General features: G+C 37.8%; 1 protein-coding gene across 2 annotated transcripts in view; it reads left to right on the top strand.

Moving 5' to 3' along the window:
* The window catches only part of LOC124172039, a 45,938-nt gene that overhangs the window by 13,090 nt on the left and 13,299 nt on the right, over positions 1-19,549 (top strand). Inside the window, exons 3-5 of one of the 2 annotated variants that reach the window (XM_046551442.1) lie at positions 1,754-1,921; positions 3,712-3,834; positions 8,205-8,324. In XM_046551442.1, coding sequence (XP_046407398.1) covers positions 1,754-1,921; positions 3,712-3,834; positions 8,205-8,324 — 411 coding nt within the window. The remainder of the gene's footprint in view (positions 1-1,753; positions 1,922-3,711; positions 3,835-8,204; positions 8,325-19,549) is intronic. The other variant, XM_046551443.1, reaches the window with a different exon arrangement.

Here is a 19,549-nt window from a genome sequence, read left to right as displayed (position 1 = left end):
AGCTGTATTGAAACTTATGCGGCCCTACTTGGCCATGGGCAGAAATATCACTAATGGCCAATTTCACATGACTTTGATTGGTTTTACTCGGAAAAAAGGGTACAAGCCTTTTGGGTACCTACCATAAATGAGAGAAAAAAGGACATCTCTGCTGGAATTAAAGCTTCTTGGGAAGAGTTGTATTAAAATAAATTGCACAAAAATGGTTATGTAACACTTACCCTTTATCAGGGAAAACCAAAAAAATGTGTTCATGGTCTAAGCTCTCTTCGCCCTCATGTGGTCAGTGACAACTCAAAGAAATCACCCGAAAATGAGCCAGAATGGACAAGAAACTGTCAAGTAAAGATGAAGTGCAATAAAAACAGAACTGTTGGCTTTTGTAAGCTGTGTAAAAAGTCGGTATGTATGGCAAAAACATTGCAAAAGTGCCAGAAATGTAAAGAATCTGCAACTTAGATAAATCTTTTTGGAAGTCTGTACAAAAAAGTATTCGATTTCTTTTTGTGTTTTTACTAAGTTTTTGTGTTTTCTTTTATATAATGTTGTAGTTAAATAGTTGTAATTGATTTTGTATCCAAATTTTCATCTGTAAAAGCAAATTTCCACATTCGAAGACAAAAACCTGATGAAAAAAAGATGCCACAGTCCAAGAGAACAGATTTTTTTTGCTTACAATTTTTTTACTTCAGTCAAAATCTCTTATAAAACATTAATTTTTTTGAAAATGTTATGGAACCTGTGGTATATCGGCTCAATGATTTAACACACGTGATTGACAGTTCAGTGAGTCCGACTGGCTCGGCGGCAGGTAGGGTAGCAACTGGCCTCGAGCTAACAACTGCAGCTGAGAAGCCGGGGTAGGCGGCGTGCCGGTCGAGCCAATCGAGCCTCATTTATTTCCAGCACAAATACAACAGAACCAAAAGCAAATATTACAATGAAGATGATGCTTTAAGTCAAGCGGCTAAGAAAAAAATAATCTGCAACATAACCCGGCTATAAGAACACGGGTGTCAAAATGACACCCTCCCGGCATTCTTGGGGTATGCCAATTTCCCGGCATTCTAGTGTTAAGGAAAGAATGATTGGATGTGGCAGGAAAAGTGCGACTCCCCGTCTTAATTCAATGTAATGATCCGAGTTCTAAAATTTAAAGTAAGCAAGAAAACTAACCCATGAAGAGGAGAACACAAGTTCTTACGTAGCCCCTCTGATGCGTTGATTCTGAAGGTACTGTGGTGTAACCTCTCCTCACAACCAACAACAGGTACGACTTGAACTGAAGGGTATATTTCCGTGTGGAACGAGAATTTGAGGGATAAATATTTCAAAGTAGTTGGCTCTGGTTTCATTGCAATGGGTGGAATATGTTGTATGACAGCCACATGCTTCGAGAATGGAAATACGACCTTCCTTGAGGGAGGTTGCACTTACACCACCTCACCTTACAAGTTATTGTCCAAATAAATGTACCCATGAATGTACACTCGAATGAATGTACACATACATGTAATTTACCTGTGACAATTGTTACCCTAAATCTCTATTTTAATTAGAAGATTTTAACTTCTAAAGAAGGGAGTGAAGATACTTTGCATGACCTTGATATTCCAGGGGTAACATGAGTATGCTGTGAATGCCACGATTTGAAGGCCTACTCATGGCCCATGGCCCATGGTGCATTATCAGCATTACTTATTTGTTGATTTTGAAGTAGGTGAGTTGTTTATCAGTGCTACTCTCTTTGCAGAGTTTTTTAGGAGAGGGGGCAGTTCATGACAATTTGAGGTCTTCTACTGAAACTAAGGACTACGTTCGTGATGCGATTGTAAGCACTTCAGAGGTAGTAGGCTCAGTCCAGCCTAATGAAATATTCATTCTGGCGCCAGACATCCAACTGCCCACTGCCAATATGTTGGTAGGTTTTATTCTCATATACGGTAAAACCTGTGTCGGAAGATTCATTATTTTAGCTTTTGTTATATTAATATATCATTTGTATGATGAAAATATGTTTTCCTATCATAAGTGTATGCATTTCTATGGGTAGTCTTCTTTAATATTTTGATCATAAGTTGCATGATAGAAGGTGAAATGCTTATCCATTTACTCACTATTCAATCTTAGTTGCACAATATGGCCAATGTTAAATGGTCTTGGTTTAAAATATAAGTGGCTCACCAGTTAACTCTCGAGCGATGAAACTAATTATGTGCTGATTTTAAATGAAGTGTGTCTCATTGGTCCCGAAAGGGACTGGAGGGCCATAAAATATTAGCATTAGGTGGTCCTCTTCGGGACTGCAAGGATATAAAAGGTTATTTTATGTGCATGGCTGTGACATAGCCACAGTAAATTCATCCTATGGTGGACAGAATTTAAATTGTACTGTCTGAAACGCATCTGTAACTTACCATGGCACTTTTTCAGACAATGTCTGCAGTGTTCAGTTGGGATGACTGTTGTAGTTATAAATGTTAGATGGAAAGAATTTTTTTGTGGAAGACCTTGTGATTTCGTTTAGAGAAGAAAAGTATTTCATGAGCCTCTCAACCAGTTGTGGGTTCATTAAAGTCTTTTCTCCCGCGTGTTGCCATCCTTGATAAACCATGGGGGCCTAACACCTAGTACCATGAGTTTTGGTAAAATTTCCCTAGGAATCTGCATTGTGATCTGCAATGTCAGCCAGCATTGGTTTAATTTGCAGCAGACCAAGGGAATTTTTTCTCATTCCGATTCATGTGTATTTCATTTGTAATAGGAATTAAAACTCGATGACACAAATATTTTTGTGAACATGTCCTGATTTGCTGATAGGAAGGAAAAAATAGCAACGAAAAAGTTGGGCAACTTGATTTTACATGCAAAAAACGGGTACATATTTAGAAAAAAATAAGTACAGGAAATACTATGGGGTGGAAATTTTTTGACACAAATGATCCAATGAAGAAATTAATTCTCTTTCATATTCTATTGAAATTAATTGCCTCATTTAGACGATAAAGGCCCTCAAACTTGGCTGTCTTGCATTTCTTTACAGACAAAAGGTGGGATTTGAACATTTAACCCCTGGGTTGGTGTCAATTATTGGGTGTACTACTAGGTACTTTCTCCCATGGCCGTTTATACCCTAAATGGTGTTTAGCCTCACCAACTGTCTGCCTCCAATTTCTTATATCTTCTGCCTCCTCCTTGCAGACTCCCATTCTCCCTGTATCAACCAACATGTAATCCTTCAATCTTTTGTTGGGTCTTCCTGGAGGTTGTCTTCCATCAGGGTATTCTTCCCAGTCTTTTTTGCTTGGGCCTCTATCTGTCTTGGTACTGCCCTGCCAATGGCAATCTGCAGCTCTTAAGTTTCAGCAACTACGTTTTGGAAGTTGAAATGGTCCCTGAGTTCCCTATTGTGTTTTATTTTCCAGTTTTAATTATCTCTTATGGGTCGAAAAAAGCTGTTCTAAAAACTTCATTTTAAAAGATACATAATAAGCTTTTTTTCTGTTCTTTTGTCGATGAGTCTTGATACAGCTCTATACAGAAGGGTCGGTCTTATTTTGGTTTCACAAATTTAAAGTTTGGTTATGATGGATAAAGTTTTTGATGATAGGAGTCTGATGAGGACATACATACTTCTACTACATTGAATATTATTAAAATATGTTATTAATATTGGGACTTTATTGAATGTAACCCTGCATTCTTTTCCAGTGTCAAGTACAAGTGGAGAATAAAGAATCTCAAAGAGAAGAGAATAATCAAATGCTGCATGGAACAACTCCAGATGGAATTGAAAGTGATGCAATAGACCTTTTGGCAACTTTTGATAACTTGGTAAGGGAACACTTTCCTTGTTTACACGTTCCGTGCTCATGATGCAACATCTACATCATGGCAGCCACTACCAAGTGGCTGATGACGTAAGGTTATGTCATGATTCCCTTTTGCGTTATTTTCCACCCTGAGCGTCAGCCACTGGTGTTAGGGTATCGGAGATGGTCATTCTCCACTCTTTACCTATTTGCCGTGCTGAAAGCTCGGAAATGTTTTTCTTCGATTTTTTCTATTTTACCCAGTGTTGCTCTGCAAGGACGTCTTTGGGGGGGGGTTTTTATAATCTATTTCATTATTACATTCATTTTATAATGCAGAAAACAGTAAGATATTCTCACAATTGTTCTTATACCTTTAAAAAAACTTTAACAAATATTCAAAGTGAAATAAAGAAAGATCCTTTTGCAGTTGATTAAGATGGGTAAGATACTTTATTACGAGGTGTTTAATATTTATTTATGAACTTTCACGCAATGATTAGCATGTGATTATTTAATTGGTTTTACGAGAAGGAATGGAAATATTTTTCCCTTGTTGTTATTTTTATTTTTAGTGTCAATAAATGCTATCGTGGTAAATTGCTTGGCTGGTTGCCTAATGTGGGGCATACTCTAGGTATGTGTTATTCATTCCTTATGATAAATAATAAATGCTTTTTTTCTTGTACCTTAAAAGTTTCAGAGTGAATTTCATTTGCTATAATTTCATCACCAAAATTTTTTTATCACTGATTGTTTGCTTGTACGCTTGAAATAATAACCATATTTGCATAAATTTTACAATAACTTAAGCGAAGTCCTGGTTCCACATTGCAATTTATTTTCATTCACAGTAGCTAGACTTCCCCATCCTTACGTTCTCTAACATTTGAATTAGACTCAGTACTTGACTTTTTCCATAATATTGTAAATACTTACAAGTATTTTATTTGGCATCCTCTCCAACAAAAAAATGCTTTTGAGAACATCTTCCCCTGATGCAGTCTCATGCTTCCGAACTCTAAGAAATGGATCCAGTCCAGTGGTATATACATCCAAGGATGTAAAATGGGCAATGCATGTCCTGCAGAAAAATTAGTAGATGGAAATATTAAACCATTGAAGAATTTCCCCACTTTGTGGCCTTATTTTTCATACAAGAATTATGACAATTTCCCATATTTTATTGAAAAGATTATTGAAAAGCTCATCCTCATATGACTTTGATTTCTTCAGGAGAGAGAAGTTGCATGATCAATTCATGTCAATTCTCCAAGCCCTTCAAATCAATGAGAACTTATGTACGTTCTCTGACTCTTACACTCCTCTGACTGACTAATTATTCAAAATAAGCCCCGGTATAGACACATTCAAGGAAACAATGGACAAAGTAGTGACCCCCTCTCGTGACCTAAGTTTGGAAAAGTGTAAGGTTCCATGGATAGCTAGGCTGGGAAATGGTGAATATTTGAGGGAAAAGTGCTACAGGATGCAATAAAGTTGTATATGTTGATGCAGCAAAGGGTTTGGTGCTGCAAGTCCTCCAACTCAGAAGTGTCTGGAAAAGGGCATTCGGAGAAGATGGTAAACAAATGACAGAGGATCATTTTTACTGCAGCCAATCCTTTTTATATGGATAACTTTTATAACAGTTTTTTAGATTCCATCCAAATAGGAAACCTAACTTGACCACTGAGGAGAGGCAAGAAAGGTATTCCTCTTGTGGTGCTCTGCCAGGAATTTAAGAAAGATGAGGTAGTGGAGGCCTTTTCTGAGGATAAAATCTATATCCTAAGGTGGAAGGATAAGAGGGAAGTGCAGATGATCAGTGCTGAATTCAGTTCAGTGAAAAAAAATGAAAAAATCCACGAAAAGATGAGGGTGCACGCCAAGAAAGCCTCAGGCGGTGGTTGAATACAGCAATTACAATTGTGGCATTGATCATTGGGATCAAATGATGTCTTACTTTTCCATTGAAAAGAAATCCATCAAATGGTACTAAAAAATGGGGAATCCACCTACTGAAATTACTGTTGCTGGACTGTTATTTTTTATTCAAAGAAAATTTTTGGAAAATTACTGTCATCGACTTTATAATTCAAATTATAGAATCTCTTATGACGGTATCTGTACCTTCGACCCCTTTCAGGAGATAGTCATCCTAGCCTTCCTCATGCAAAACCAAGGGCTTATCAAGACTTTCCTGATTATCTGAAAAGCAAGAAAGACAGGAAATACGAAAATAGAAGAGATGTAGGCAGTGCTTCAAGAAGAATGACCACCAAGACACATAATATTATAGCCCCACCTGCCAGGCTAAGCCTCGATTGTGTCTTGACTCTTTCCAGATGTATCACAGGAATTTATAATGCAGATAATTATTTACCCAGCGGGAAAAAAATATTTTTTTATACTTACTATTTAAATGTTTATTTAAAAATGATATGATTTAATGTATAGTAATTAGTAAATGAAAAAGTATTCTAATTATGCTGGCCCATTTCTGATTTGCTAAACAATATATTTCATTCCAATAATTCTTTGTTCATACAAATTTTCCTTTTCATTTATAAAAAATATATATATCATTGTAAAATCTTATCCAGAGGATATCATATCACTCAGTTGCATTTTCCATCATAGGGAGCAGCAGTTTTGCTGGAAATATTGGTAATACTTTCTTTAGAGCAATAAAACATTTTAAATCATATTAAAATGTATCATTTCCAGATTAAAGATTAATAATTTTCTGCATTAATATTTTCATTTTTTTCCAGAAAGTGATGAAGTCTCTAGGGGTTTTCATTACAGTGCTGACAAATAGCAAAGAAATATTGGAAACATGTAGGTGTATTGTGGGAAGGTATCACAAGTTTGACAGGATATTTAGAAAATTTTAATTTCAAATTAAAATATCAGGAGTGAATTGAACTCTCTCATTTCCATGCTGCAGGCATTTCTGTGAACCATTTGTAATGCTCCTCAAATGACGACATCAGTCAAGCTTGCATGCAATGGAATGGGGCCCCTTTTATGTTTTCTCTTTGACAATAGTACTGGAAATACTCTTATCTATCATCCATACCTCATTCTCAATCATAGAGAGGAGACTGTTAAAAGATAGGATTAGATGACAGGAAGCTGGAAACCACTCCCATAAAACATGTGCCAATCATATGCATCAAGTGAGTTAAGAAAATTTATTCCCAAACGAGGTCTAGAAGAGAAATTGAGCACCTCCCTTTATAAATTAAGCAATAAAACAAGACTATTTAGTGGTAATGTATAGTTATATAATCATTTTTATACAAATGTTTGCATTTATTGCCTAATATCATTATTTTATGGCTTGAAGAAGCATATAAAATGTAAAAAATGTGAATTACATGGCAAATGGTGTATCAAAACTGGGGATTGGTTTGGTCCCCTAGTGGCAGACCATTGAAGCATGAAGTTTATTTATGCTCTGGGGTTTTCAAAAAACTAATACATCCATCCATTTCTGATAAAAAACAATTAAAATAAGAGTGTGACTGTAGTGCATTAAAAATTGGGTAATGGAAAAAATTAAGTCACATTTTTTCTAGTATATTGCTAAAGATGTGATAAATAATTAAAAAAATCGATACTAGGTCTTACTGTAAATTTGAAAATGATGATGGAAGGGGAATTTTTATAGGTAAGGACGGAGAACTCAAGATATTACAACCAGAGATAAGTAAAGGTTTAAGATTGGAGGGCACATGGAAAATAAAATTGCCGACCGTAGACCAAAAGAGAACTCCTTTTATAGGAGTTTCTTTCCACCATTGGGTGACAAAAGCATCTTTGGAGGGGGTTGCAAATATACCTGATTGTAATGTAATACAGCGTTTCTAGTAGCAACCCAATGCCAATGATGGATCCAGCAGTTGAAAGTCCCTCTGAGAATCCTCTCTTACTGTAGACCACAAAAAGTGGCTGAAGGCATGCACACATGAAATGGAACCGAGGAGTTAACTACTTCATCATACATATGTACTACCAAATAAAAAAATGGTATCTGACATGTCTGCATAGTTTTCAAGACATGCAGTAATTTTTGATAATTTTGTAGTCTACCACAGTAACAAAATGCAATATGAACTGGCTAGCTCCCATCATGATGGATTATGTCAGCCAGAAAACAATTATTTTGAGATAATTGTGACAAAAAAAATTCATCCTTATTTGAAAACTAGTTTTAGCAGCATGAAATGACGATGATGCAGTTGGTGCACTCAAATATGCTGGATAAAGTTTTTGATGATAGGAGTCTGATGAGGACATACATACTTCTACTACATTGAATATTATTAAAATATGTTATTAATATTGGGATTTTATTGAATGTAACTCTGCATTATTTTCCAGTGTCATTTACAAGTGGAGAATAAAGAATCTCAAAGAAAAGAGAATAATCAAATGCTGCATGGAACAACTCCAGATGGAATTGAAAGTGATGCAATAGACCCTTTGACAACTAATAACTTGGTATGTGAACACTCTTTCCTTGTTTACAAGTTCTGTGCTCATGACACAACATCTACATCATGGCAGCCACTACCGAGTGGCTGATGACACATGAATATTGCAATCATAGAATTGTTAGTCATGAATATAATGATGGTGCTTGCCTATGCAATTTTATGGCATTACAGTTTTATTTCCTCACCTAGAATTTTAAAATAATAACCAAATACATTCACTCATTGAACATGATTTATGTGAAAAGTAATCAGTAGCGTACATTTATGTTGCACATTCATGAAACACCTTGGCCCAGTCATGCTATGTGAATAGCTTCTATTGAGCAGATTATGCAGAAGGCGCCGAGATGAATTGGTATTTAAATGACTCTAGGCCCCAGGAAACAGCTTTCTTTCTGTATTCATCTGGTGATACCCATGCTGGGTGCATATTATGATTATTTATGCTACTCTGTGATGGTAACCTAATCTCCTTTGAAGCTAAATTCAAAAAGGAGATGTTAATTGAGATGTCCTGCTGAAAAAGGCTACTATAGTTTTAGTAAGTTTTTATGAGGAGTTTTCATATTGCAAAATCGGAGAGACTTCATGGGTCTTATCGCCAAGGTCAAAACATGGAAAAATATGTTTTATCTGAAATATGTTTATTGTTTTGACTTACAGATTTAAATCATTATCCAATAAGTGTATTGTGCTCTACGTTACATAGTCACTGACGTCTCTTGGGATATACTATAGTTTTTGGGATTCATCTTAATTTCATGAGTAGTGCATACTTTTTTGTAACCCAAATTCCTGTGCTGGAAAAAAGTTTTTGTTAATGATGTAGCCTCACAGGTTATTTGTAAATATTTATAAATTTTTGTAATGCGATTTTTAATTACTGTGTAATTGTTTACTTGCCCACATGCTTTTACTCTAGTCATCTCAGTATTGATGATGCAATCACTGTCTATTTATAGAAAGTTAGCCACTGCGGGGTAGTGGACTTACATGAATTGTTCATGCTTCCTCAATTCTCTCTTCAGCTATTTTGTCCATGAAAGCTTCTAGGTATCTCGATGTTGTTTTTCAACTTTCCAATCTTTCAAAAAAGCATGTAATGCTATAGCAAAATGAAGGCTGGACACAAGGATGGCATCATACCAACAAGAAGGCATCTACGGTCATGTGATACAGTGCTTTGCCAAAAACATTTACCCTTTCCTACCGGTGCCTACAATAGGAAAATGTTTTCCAGGCTACAAGTAGATTAAGAATATATGAAATCTCTCTGTGCTGAGTTCTCTTTTGGGGTGGAGTTACCTTGGTATTAAAACATTGCTCATATTTTTCTCTATAATTTACTCTTATAAATGAGTTACTGATATTTTTTAGCATTGTTGAATTTTAAACAAATTTCTAGTGCTAATAACAGCAAAGTTGGTGAACTCAAGGTACTAAGACTTTTACTCCAGAACTCTGTCATTTTAATGCTAAAATTTCATTAAATAGTTTCTTAAGCACAAAACAGAACAAAGAATTAATATAAATGATTAACAAATTGTAGTATGCAACAAAATATATCATTGCAAAAACCAATGGTAATATAACCACTTCCCAATGGATTTCTGTGGTGAGGATGATGGTAAAGGAGTGGGAGGGTAATTGCCTAGGACTTGCCCTAATGTCTCTCTAATTGGAGTGATGGGCTGGGCCTGAATGCATACACTCGGCGATGGCATAAAAGAGCATAAACTCTTCCTAGTGACTACCCTTGTCAACTTCAGACATGGTTTATACGTTTTGACAGAAACAGCATCTCAATTTCGCGTCATTTATCGCATGCATAGCGTAAAATGAGACTGTGCGTTTCGGGTTGCCTACCCACAAAACTGCTTTCGGGGACACGAGAAAATGTCAATTTCTCGCTAATTGGAAGGAATTTAGCTATCGTGTTTGATCTAAAATATCAAGGAAAGACCAATGTTATACATTATTGGAAAAAATGAGTGCTTGCTAAAACCAAATTTAATTTATTTACATTTTTAACATTTTTGTTGAAAATTTCGAAATTTCAAGACAGAATTGCGAACAGATGATATTAACAGATTTTAAAAAACCATATCTGTAATAGTTACCCGGGTACGCAACTTTTGGCAGGTATTATGTTTTGCTCCTAAATAAAAGTGGCAACTACGAGGCACCCTGTTGCCCATTGGGTCAACCTGATGGTTGGCACAAAAGGGTTGATAAGTATTCATTGGTATTGGTTGAGTTCCCTGAGAGTTTTGTCTTTTACATTTCGATTAGTGAAGAAAATCTATTGTTAAATGAGAGGCAATAGGAAGAGGAGCAAATTGCATGTAGTTTTCTATTATGCAAGTGGTAAATTAAGTATTGATACCGAGTATCGAAGCTAACTAGGGGAGTGTTCAAAAATTGGGTCTCGGATTTCAATAAAACTTTGTATTGGTCTAGTATGTGGTATGCTGACCACAAATATACTTCCACGTGGGGTTATATAACCAATTTTTAAACAAAAGACGCTGTTAAACATTTACAGGGCAAACATTTTGCCACGTAAACAGCGCCTCTGATAAATTGTGTCATAGTCCAATGGTCATAGTGCCTATTATGTCGAAGGAAGCTGTCTACAAGAAGAACAATCTTACTCTTTGGCTTTTAGACTTTATTTCACTTTGGGTCTCACAGACATGAGTAACGAATGACTGCGACCTCTCTCAACTCGTCAACCGCCCGAACAGCACTCTGCCCGGCCGTAACACCCAGCAGCGCGCAGGCTGCCCACATGACTCACAGCGCGCAGGCTGCCAACATAACACTACTCACAGCACGCAGGCTGCCAACATAACACTACTCTCCCCTCTTAGTTGATAAATAATGAAACAATAGCAAAATGACAATCGACATGATAACTGTCGACCTGACAAAAGATACAATAAAACAAATGACAAGATTGGTTTATATTTTAACAGACTGACTAGATAAGAAATGACTTAACACCGAATACTTAACAAAAGACATTACTACAATAATAATGGGCATATCCCAGATTCAAGCTAATACAAATTTAAGCAAAGTTCGAGTCGGAATACCTATTCGGTTTCCTTATGACTCGTCCAGACCTCCGCAATTCGTTTTGTGTCTCCTTATAATCATTCACCTCACATTGCTCACTCTCACCACCACTAGTTTGCAAATTGCGAACTTTGGCCGCCAGAGAATTGCGTAGCTGGGCATTATCATAAAATTCTCTGAGCTGATTTACATGTACTTTAACCACAACATCATTGGACAATTTTACTATATAAACAAAATTGCTAACCTTCTCTATAACCTTTCCCAATTCGAATTTGACACCAAATTCTTGCTTTTTATTAGGGTTAACCCATACTACTTGGCCTACCTCAAATATTTTGAATGATTTCCTGTGTTCTGTGACCTTTTCATCAATTAAACCACTCTTAAATGTAAGTTTTTTTTTGAGACCCGACAAAGGAACATTTGGCTCATATGTTAACAACATCGACATCGGTGATTTTCCCGTCACCGAGGACGGTGTAGACCTATAAGCAAATAGACAGTCAAGTAACAGTTCTTCAGTGATAACATTTTCGTTTCTGTGTCTCTTTTGTAAATGAAATTTTGATAACAAATTTTTGAAGGTCTGGACACTACGCTCAGCCAGCCCATTTGATTGCGGAGAATATGGAGGAGTGAAAATCAGTTTAATCCCCTTATTGTAGCAAAAATTCTTCATGCAATGAGAACTGAATGGTGGTCCATTATCACATACAATAGTCTTTGGAAAGGAAAATCTTGAAAAAACTTCAGCCAACTTGGACAATACCGCATTGAAATCACACCTATACCTCAAAATAAAGCATTCGATCCATTTCGAATATGCATCACACACTATCAAATATTTATTTCCACAAAAATCAAATAGATCCACATGAACCCTTTCCCAAGGAAAATGAGCCAATGGCCACGATTGACGGTACTTGTTATTTGCTCTATTCCTTGTTGACTGACAAATGTCACAGGTTGCTATTTTGTTATAAATATCATTATCTAATCCAGGCCACCACACATATGAACGTGCCAATAATTTGGATCGTACAACACCCGCATGATTAAAATGCATTATCTCTAATACTTTCTGTCTTAAACTCTTAGGCACAATAATTCGGTCACCAAAAAATAAACAATTGTTACTTACAGATAAGGCGCACTTATTTCGTTCATAAACCTTCAATTCATCTGCACAAGAATTTGGAAAACCTTTTAAAACATACTCCAAGACTCTGCTCATCAACTTATCATTGCGAGTGTGCTCACTCACTTCATCTAAATCTAACATGGGAGTGGACAAGTATGTAAACAACACTTCCTTATCATTTATGCTATCTGAAGATGGTAAACGCGACAATACATCTGCATGAGGAATCAAAGTTCCTTTTTTATGTACCAGAGAGTAGTTATAAGCCGATAAAGTGGTAGCCCATCTTATTAATCGAGAAGAAGCCATAACTGGAATTTTTTTTTGTTCCCCAAAAATTGTTTTCAGTGGCAAGTGATCACTGAAAATTGTAAATTTCCTCCCCCACAAATACTTATGAAACTTTTTTACACCAAAAATTATCGCCAATGCTTCCTTATCTAACTGAGAATAGTTCCTCTGGGACTGATTTAAGGTAGCTGACTCAAAAGCAATAGGCCGCTCCTCACCATTTTCAATTTGACTTAGGATGGCACCAACCCCAAAGGAGCTGGAATCCACCGACAAAATTAACTCTTTGCTTGGATCATACAGAACAAGCATAGAAGCTTCAGATAAAGCTGTTTTACATTTGGAAAAGGCAATCATACACTCCGAAGACCATACCCATGGTTCATCTTTCCTCATAAGTTTATGGAATGGTTCCAAAATGTCAGGACACATGTGAACAAAATTTCTGTAGTAATTGAACATAGAAACAAAGGCTTTTAACTGTGTCAAATTCTCAGGTGGGGGCATTGACAAAATTTTCTCAATCTTGGTGGCAGAAGGAACTTTACCCTTACCTGACAGCTCAAAACCCAAAAACAATAGAGAGTTGACAAAAAATTCAGATTTCTGTACGTTCAGTTTGACATTATATTCCTCTAATCTTATCATGACCTTATTCAAAACTTCCTTACAAGTAGCCAGATCTTTACCACCAATTAAAATATCATCTAAGTATGGTGCCACATGATCAATTCCTACTAAAATGGAGTCAATAACAGACTGAAAAATTGCACATGCAGGAGACAGACCAAAACACAAACGATTAAATCTGTACAAACCTCGTATTGTGTTAACAACTAGAAAATCCTTACTAGCTTCATGCACTTCTAATTGCAAGTAAGCCTCAGTTAAGTCTAGCCTACAAAACACCGTACAGCCAGTAAACTGATTAAAAATATCCTCAGGTATAGGCATAGGGTGTTGATCCACCTTCAAAAACTTATTCAAAGTTGCCTTGAAATCGGCACACAATCTTATCTTTCCATTACCTTTAGGAACAAGAACCAAAGGGCTTGCCCAATCAGACGTTTTCACCTTAGTAATTATGCCTTTAGACTCTAATCTATCTAACTCAAGGCCTACTTCATTTCTCAATGCATAAGGAACCGTATATGCTTTATGAAAAACAGGAGGAACATTTTCTTTCAAATTTAGATTAACCTTAATATTTTCAATTGGTTTATCATTACTCTGTTTAGAAAATACTTTAGGAAATTTCACTGACAAGGACTGAACGTACTCTTCTATGCTAGACCGCACGGACATACAAGTTTCCTGTCTACTTATTAGACCAACCTCACCCTCATTATACAAATGAGGTAATACAAATGAGGTAACCCTAATTTGGTGCTAATACTGACAGCCAATCGCGACCCAGTATAGCAGGACATGATACATTTCTTATAATTACAGCGGAAAATATTGTACTCAACTTGCCGTAACAAATACTAACCTCACACTTTCCAATCACATCTAATAAGTGATTCCCAACACCTTTTATAGTACCATAGTAGGGCAAAATTTTCGACAATAACTGCAATTCCTTTGCAACATCATAACTCAAAATCGAAATAGAGCTCCCAGTATCAACAAGGAACCGCACAGATTTACCGTTAATAACAATATTCACAAATAATGAATCAGACTGAGACTTTAACACATTCACAGATACATTGACTCCAGTAACAACAAAATTCACTTGTTGCTTGCCACAGAATTCAGCTGTATGACCTTGACATTCACAATTGTAACACAACCACTTATTAGCTGGACACTTATCTGGAGTATGTCTGGAATAGCAATACCGGCACCTCTTCTTCTGACCTCCTTCCGAGCGTAGACTAGGTGATGGCGAACGCCCCCGGAATGGAGACCCTCGCCTCGGCGATGACCCCCTCCTCGACTGGTATGACGTCGACCTCACGGGAGAACGAAAACTCTTCCTCGCGGCAACACGTTCAAATGAAGGCGAACCCTCAGACTTGGAGGAAACCATAAAAGAGTCAGAACTCGAACCGGCCATCACCAATGTTGACTGCTCTACCGCTTCCATCTCGAAAATAATACTGCAAGCCTCGTCGAATGACATTGTGTCCTTCTCTGATAATAGACGACTCACCATAGACGTGTTCCGTAGACCCGACACCAGCCTGTCACGCAATGCTTGATCCAGGAACGAGCCATAGTTGCACTTCGTTGATAAACGCTTGATCTCAGAAACGTAGTCTTGTAAGGATTCCCCTGATTGTTGCTTACGAGAATTGAACTTGTAACGCTCAGGTATAACCTTACTTATCTTTTTATACCTAGTACTCAAAGCCTGCACACACTGATCATATGTAGCCTTAGCGAAATCTACTGGAGCTAATAAAATTTTTAACTCCGCATAAACGCCCGGATTCAGATTCACACAGAAATGACCTTTCTTGAGTCTGTCTTCGGTGCCATTTATGAGAAAGAATAACTCAAGTCTTTCCACGAAGGAATCAAAGTCCTCGATTCCGGGTTCAAATATAGGAGGTTTCGACATGACTAAAAAACCTCAATTACAATCCCGCTCTCTTAACATGGATATTACTGTTGAAAGATAGCACACGTTCGCCAGTTTTCCTCGTCGCCAGATATTATATCGAAGGAAGCTGTCTACAAGAAGAACAATCTTACTCTTTGGCTTTTAGACTTTATTTCACTTTGGGTCTCACAGACATGAGTAACGAATGACTGCGACCTCTCTCAACTCGTCAACCGCCCGAACAGCACTCTGCCCGGCCGTAACACCCAGCAGCGCGCAGGCTGCCCACATGACTCACAGCGCGCAGGCTGCCAACATAACACTACTCACAGCACGCAGGCTGCCAACATAACAGTGCCCATGTACGATTCGGTCGTCCCGGGGTTGATTCATGTGTGAAGCAATTTTTTCACAATTTCTTCACACGTTTTGTGTTTAAAAAATCCTGCTTTTATCATTTTTTCCATGATTTCCATGGGAAATTACATGTTTCTGCATGGAAATCTTTTACTGCAATGCAGCTGCATCTGATGTTTCCCCATTTTTTTACATGGAAGCCGACTTCCAATCATGTTATTTCCACATTTCAGCGTGAAGTGCCGTCATACTTGACATGCACTTGGATACTCTAAGGGCTGGTTTTATAATGTCTGGTTAAACTGGAGTTTAAGCGAAGCATCGGTAAAGTCCGAAAATTCTGTTTTATAATCGATGTTTAAGTCAAATCTGAGCGTTAAAGTGGTAGTCAAGCTAAACCATGGATTTCCCTTGGGTAAAAGGTTAACATTAAGTTTAGATTGTTGAAAATGGCGGATGTTTTGAAATGCTGAAGTACCCAATGATATAATAGAGAAGAAATAATCGACCAAGCGCAGCATCCTCCGTTTTTATCCGTATCTACAATATCAGCAATCAATTTCCAGTATTTTCAACACCATAATAACAATTTAATAAGTGAAATATTTCCATAAGACCAGTGATAAATCCGGAGCGGATCACCGTTTTCATGCTATTCGACGTATTCTTTGGTAATACGCTACGAGATCCTTACAAACCTCTCAAGTTATATAATAATCACCATCCAATAAATAATTGTCTATTTTGTGGACTGCAGTCGGAGATCGTGTGCTCAACCCCTATTTGTGCCGGAGGAGGCGTTTTTTATGATCTGTGCCAGCCAACGTGAGTTGGTGAAAAATACTAGAATTAGAATTACATGTCGGAGGAAAGGAAAGAGGTGAAGCAGGAGTGTAGGTAGAGAAATCTATTATTGCCTGGTTTTACTGACTTCATCAACGAATTCAAAATGTGACGGTGTTTACAAAGAGTTTGAATTAGAAGAACATCCAAGTTTCTTATTTGGCAGTCAAAAGAGAGAAAAAGATCGTACCTACTAATTGCATTCTGATTTACCAGCATGTGAAGTCACTATGCAATTCTCCATTAATAGTGACGATATATGTTATGAGGTGAAAGGGGGTAAGCTGTTGAAATATTTTCGTATTTCCTTTTCCAAAGGATATGTTTGTCAAAGTACTGCAATAAAAATTGTAGGTAAGTCCATTAACAATATCTGGTGTACGGCTTGGTATTTCTTGGAGATAAATATGTAGGAATGAGTGAGGCATGTGAAAGATTGCGTGAAAAAGAAAGGATTTACGTTTCGTACGTAGCATATACAAGATGCTGTTTGAGTTTTCTTTGGAATAAAATTCGGAGAATCAAGCGAGATGGAGTGGAATTGATTCATAATGAAACACTGAGTTGCAATTTTCCACAAAAATAAAATTTAATTCGACTCGAGTTTCGATGTTACTACATCATTTTCAAGGTACAACTGAGAGAGGAGAAATGGGGTGGAAAGTCCTCAAGAAGGTAGCTGGAATGGGTAGAAGTGCAAGGCGTGGGGGGGGGGGGGGAGGGGAGAGTGGAAAAACCAGAGGAGGTAAAAAGGTTGGAATTAAAGGGTTTTTTCCAGGGTTAACAAAATTTGAACATAGAAATTAAAGCATTTGAATACACGTGGCGGTCTTCTTATCCTCGGGTGATGTTTCCGAGGGCCATCGGTGAATGGTGTGGAAGGGGGGGGGGAAAGACGTCGTCTGTACCCGTAGGCTGCCGTGCGGATTAGTAGGGTCCTCGAGAACGCGTTCTTCTGAGGGTGTGTAGTAGGGCGGATCGGAAAAATCGATTTTTTTCAAATCCATCTGGCCCAATGAAAAAAGTTGTGGGACCGATCAAAAATAAGGCTTGAAAAATTTGAGACCTCTAGTTGAACCCCTGACCCTCGCTCAAATGCAATTTAGGGGGGGAAGGTCGAAATTCGAAAAATATAATATTTTATGGCCATTCCCTATAGATTTTGCCGAGTTGATGCTCATTTAGGGCAAAATTTTCGTGCATTTTTACGTATCTGCCACCGTTTAGCCACAAAATGCCTAATTTGAGTCCGCTTCCGCGAAGAAAATATTCCAACGCCCACGCAGCGTGGCGGATACAAGATCGGCTGGCCGATCCCTTCCCCTCCCCGCTCGCTTCTCCCCCTCCCACGCCTTGAATACTGCAAAATTCATCCCGCGTGTGCTTCTAGGAGGGCGTTCACCTTGGATAATATAAATCGGAAGTTGGTAGAAAGTAAAAAAGGATGCGTCGTGAGACGACTTGTCCCTTATTTGGCGCCTCGTCGGCGATAAAGAAAATCGATGTGACCAGCATTTAGAGAAGTGATGAAATATTTTTAGATCCGAGAACGCAGGAAAGGAGCCTTAGACGGTCTATGAAGAGTCCTCTCGAGTGGCTATAAAGGTGTGCGAACTTTGGATATGCACTTCTATTCCGGTATTGTCCGACACCTGTGACTAAAAGGGCATCAACTCGGCAAAATCTATAGGGAATGACCATAAAATATTATATTTTTCGAATTTCGACCTTCCCTGAATTTGAAAAAAATCAATTTTTCCGATCCGCCCTAGTGTTTAGGTGGGGAGCGTGGGGTCGGCGGTTAGGATTCACTGTATGGTTCTTGTGGGATCTCATTCACGTCGAATGGGCGACAGGAGGGGGAGAAGGGATTGTAACACTTCTGGGAAACGCACTATTGGAACTCAATGGAAAGCAAGGGCCATTTTGAAAGGTAGAGGTTGTCGTTGAAAAGGGAAACCTGGGAATTTTTACGTTGGTGGATCTCTAATTGTTCCAAGGCGTCTAATTTCCTCCTTTTGGTATGTTAATCGAGAACTACGGTTGTGAAGTTTGGATTGTGGCCGCTCTCAATGATGTGTTTGGCCACCTTCGAAGTTGGGTTACTATGGGCGACGCACTTCCTATGTTCATTGAATCTCGTGTTGAAATCTCTTCCTGTCTGACCTATATATTGCGCATGGCACTCGCAACGCTTAATCTCGTATACACCACTCAGTTTTTCACTTTCGAATAGGTCTTTGTGTTTACACAAGAGTTGGGATAATGATGTGGGGGTGTAAAAGGAAACTCTGAATTTTTCCTTAGGGATTTGGTTGGCAATCTTGTAGGAGAGATCTTTGATGAAGGGAATTTTGCACCATTTACGGGGTCACTTGTCTGCTGTGGGGAGAGAGAGGTGTTGAGGTTCACTGCTTGTTGTCCTCTTTTCTTTGCAAGCAAAGAGTCGATGAGTTCCACAGTGTATCCATTGTTAATTGCTATTGACTGGACGGTCAGGAGTTCTTGATGGTAGTGATTATTATTCAAAGGAATGTTGATTAATCTATGGATTAGGGAATGAAAACCAGCTAGTTTGTGTGAAATAGGGTGACATGAATCCGCTGGGATGACCTGATCTGTGAAAGTAGGTTTTCTGTATATTGAAAAGGCATGGTTTTGTTTTTGAATTTCCACAGACAAATCTAAGAAATTTAATTTTTTGTCAACTTCCAATTCCATTGTAAACTTTATAGAGTTATGTAGTGAGTTAATGAGCTGGAGAAAACTATCTAGCTGTCTGTTGGTGCCGGTCCAGCAGTACAAAATGTCATCGACGTATCTGAACCAGTAGAAAATGTTTTGGCAATACTGTGGGTGTCACTTGAATAGTTTTTCTTCTAGGTGGTCCATGAAAATCTCGGCTAGTATGGGCGAAAGTGGTGATCCCATGGTAAGACCTTAAAAAATCTTTTGTTTTGCA

The sequence above is a fragment of the Ischnura elegans genome (assembly GCF_921293095.1).
Source record: "Ischnura elegans chromosome 13 unlocalized genomic scaffold, ioIscEleg1.1 SUPER_13_unloc_1, whole genome shotgun sequence".
Taxonomy (NCBI): Eukaryota; Metazoa; Arthropoda; class Insecta; order Odonata; family Coenagrionidae; genus Ischnura; species Ischnura elegans.
The sequence above is the reverse complement of the archived record's forward strand: the minus strand, read 5'-3'. Positions and strand labels throughout refer to the sequence as shown.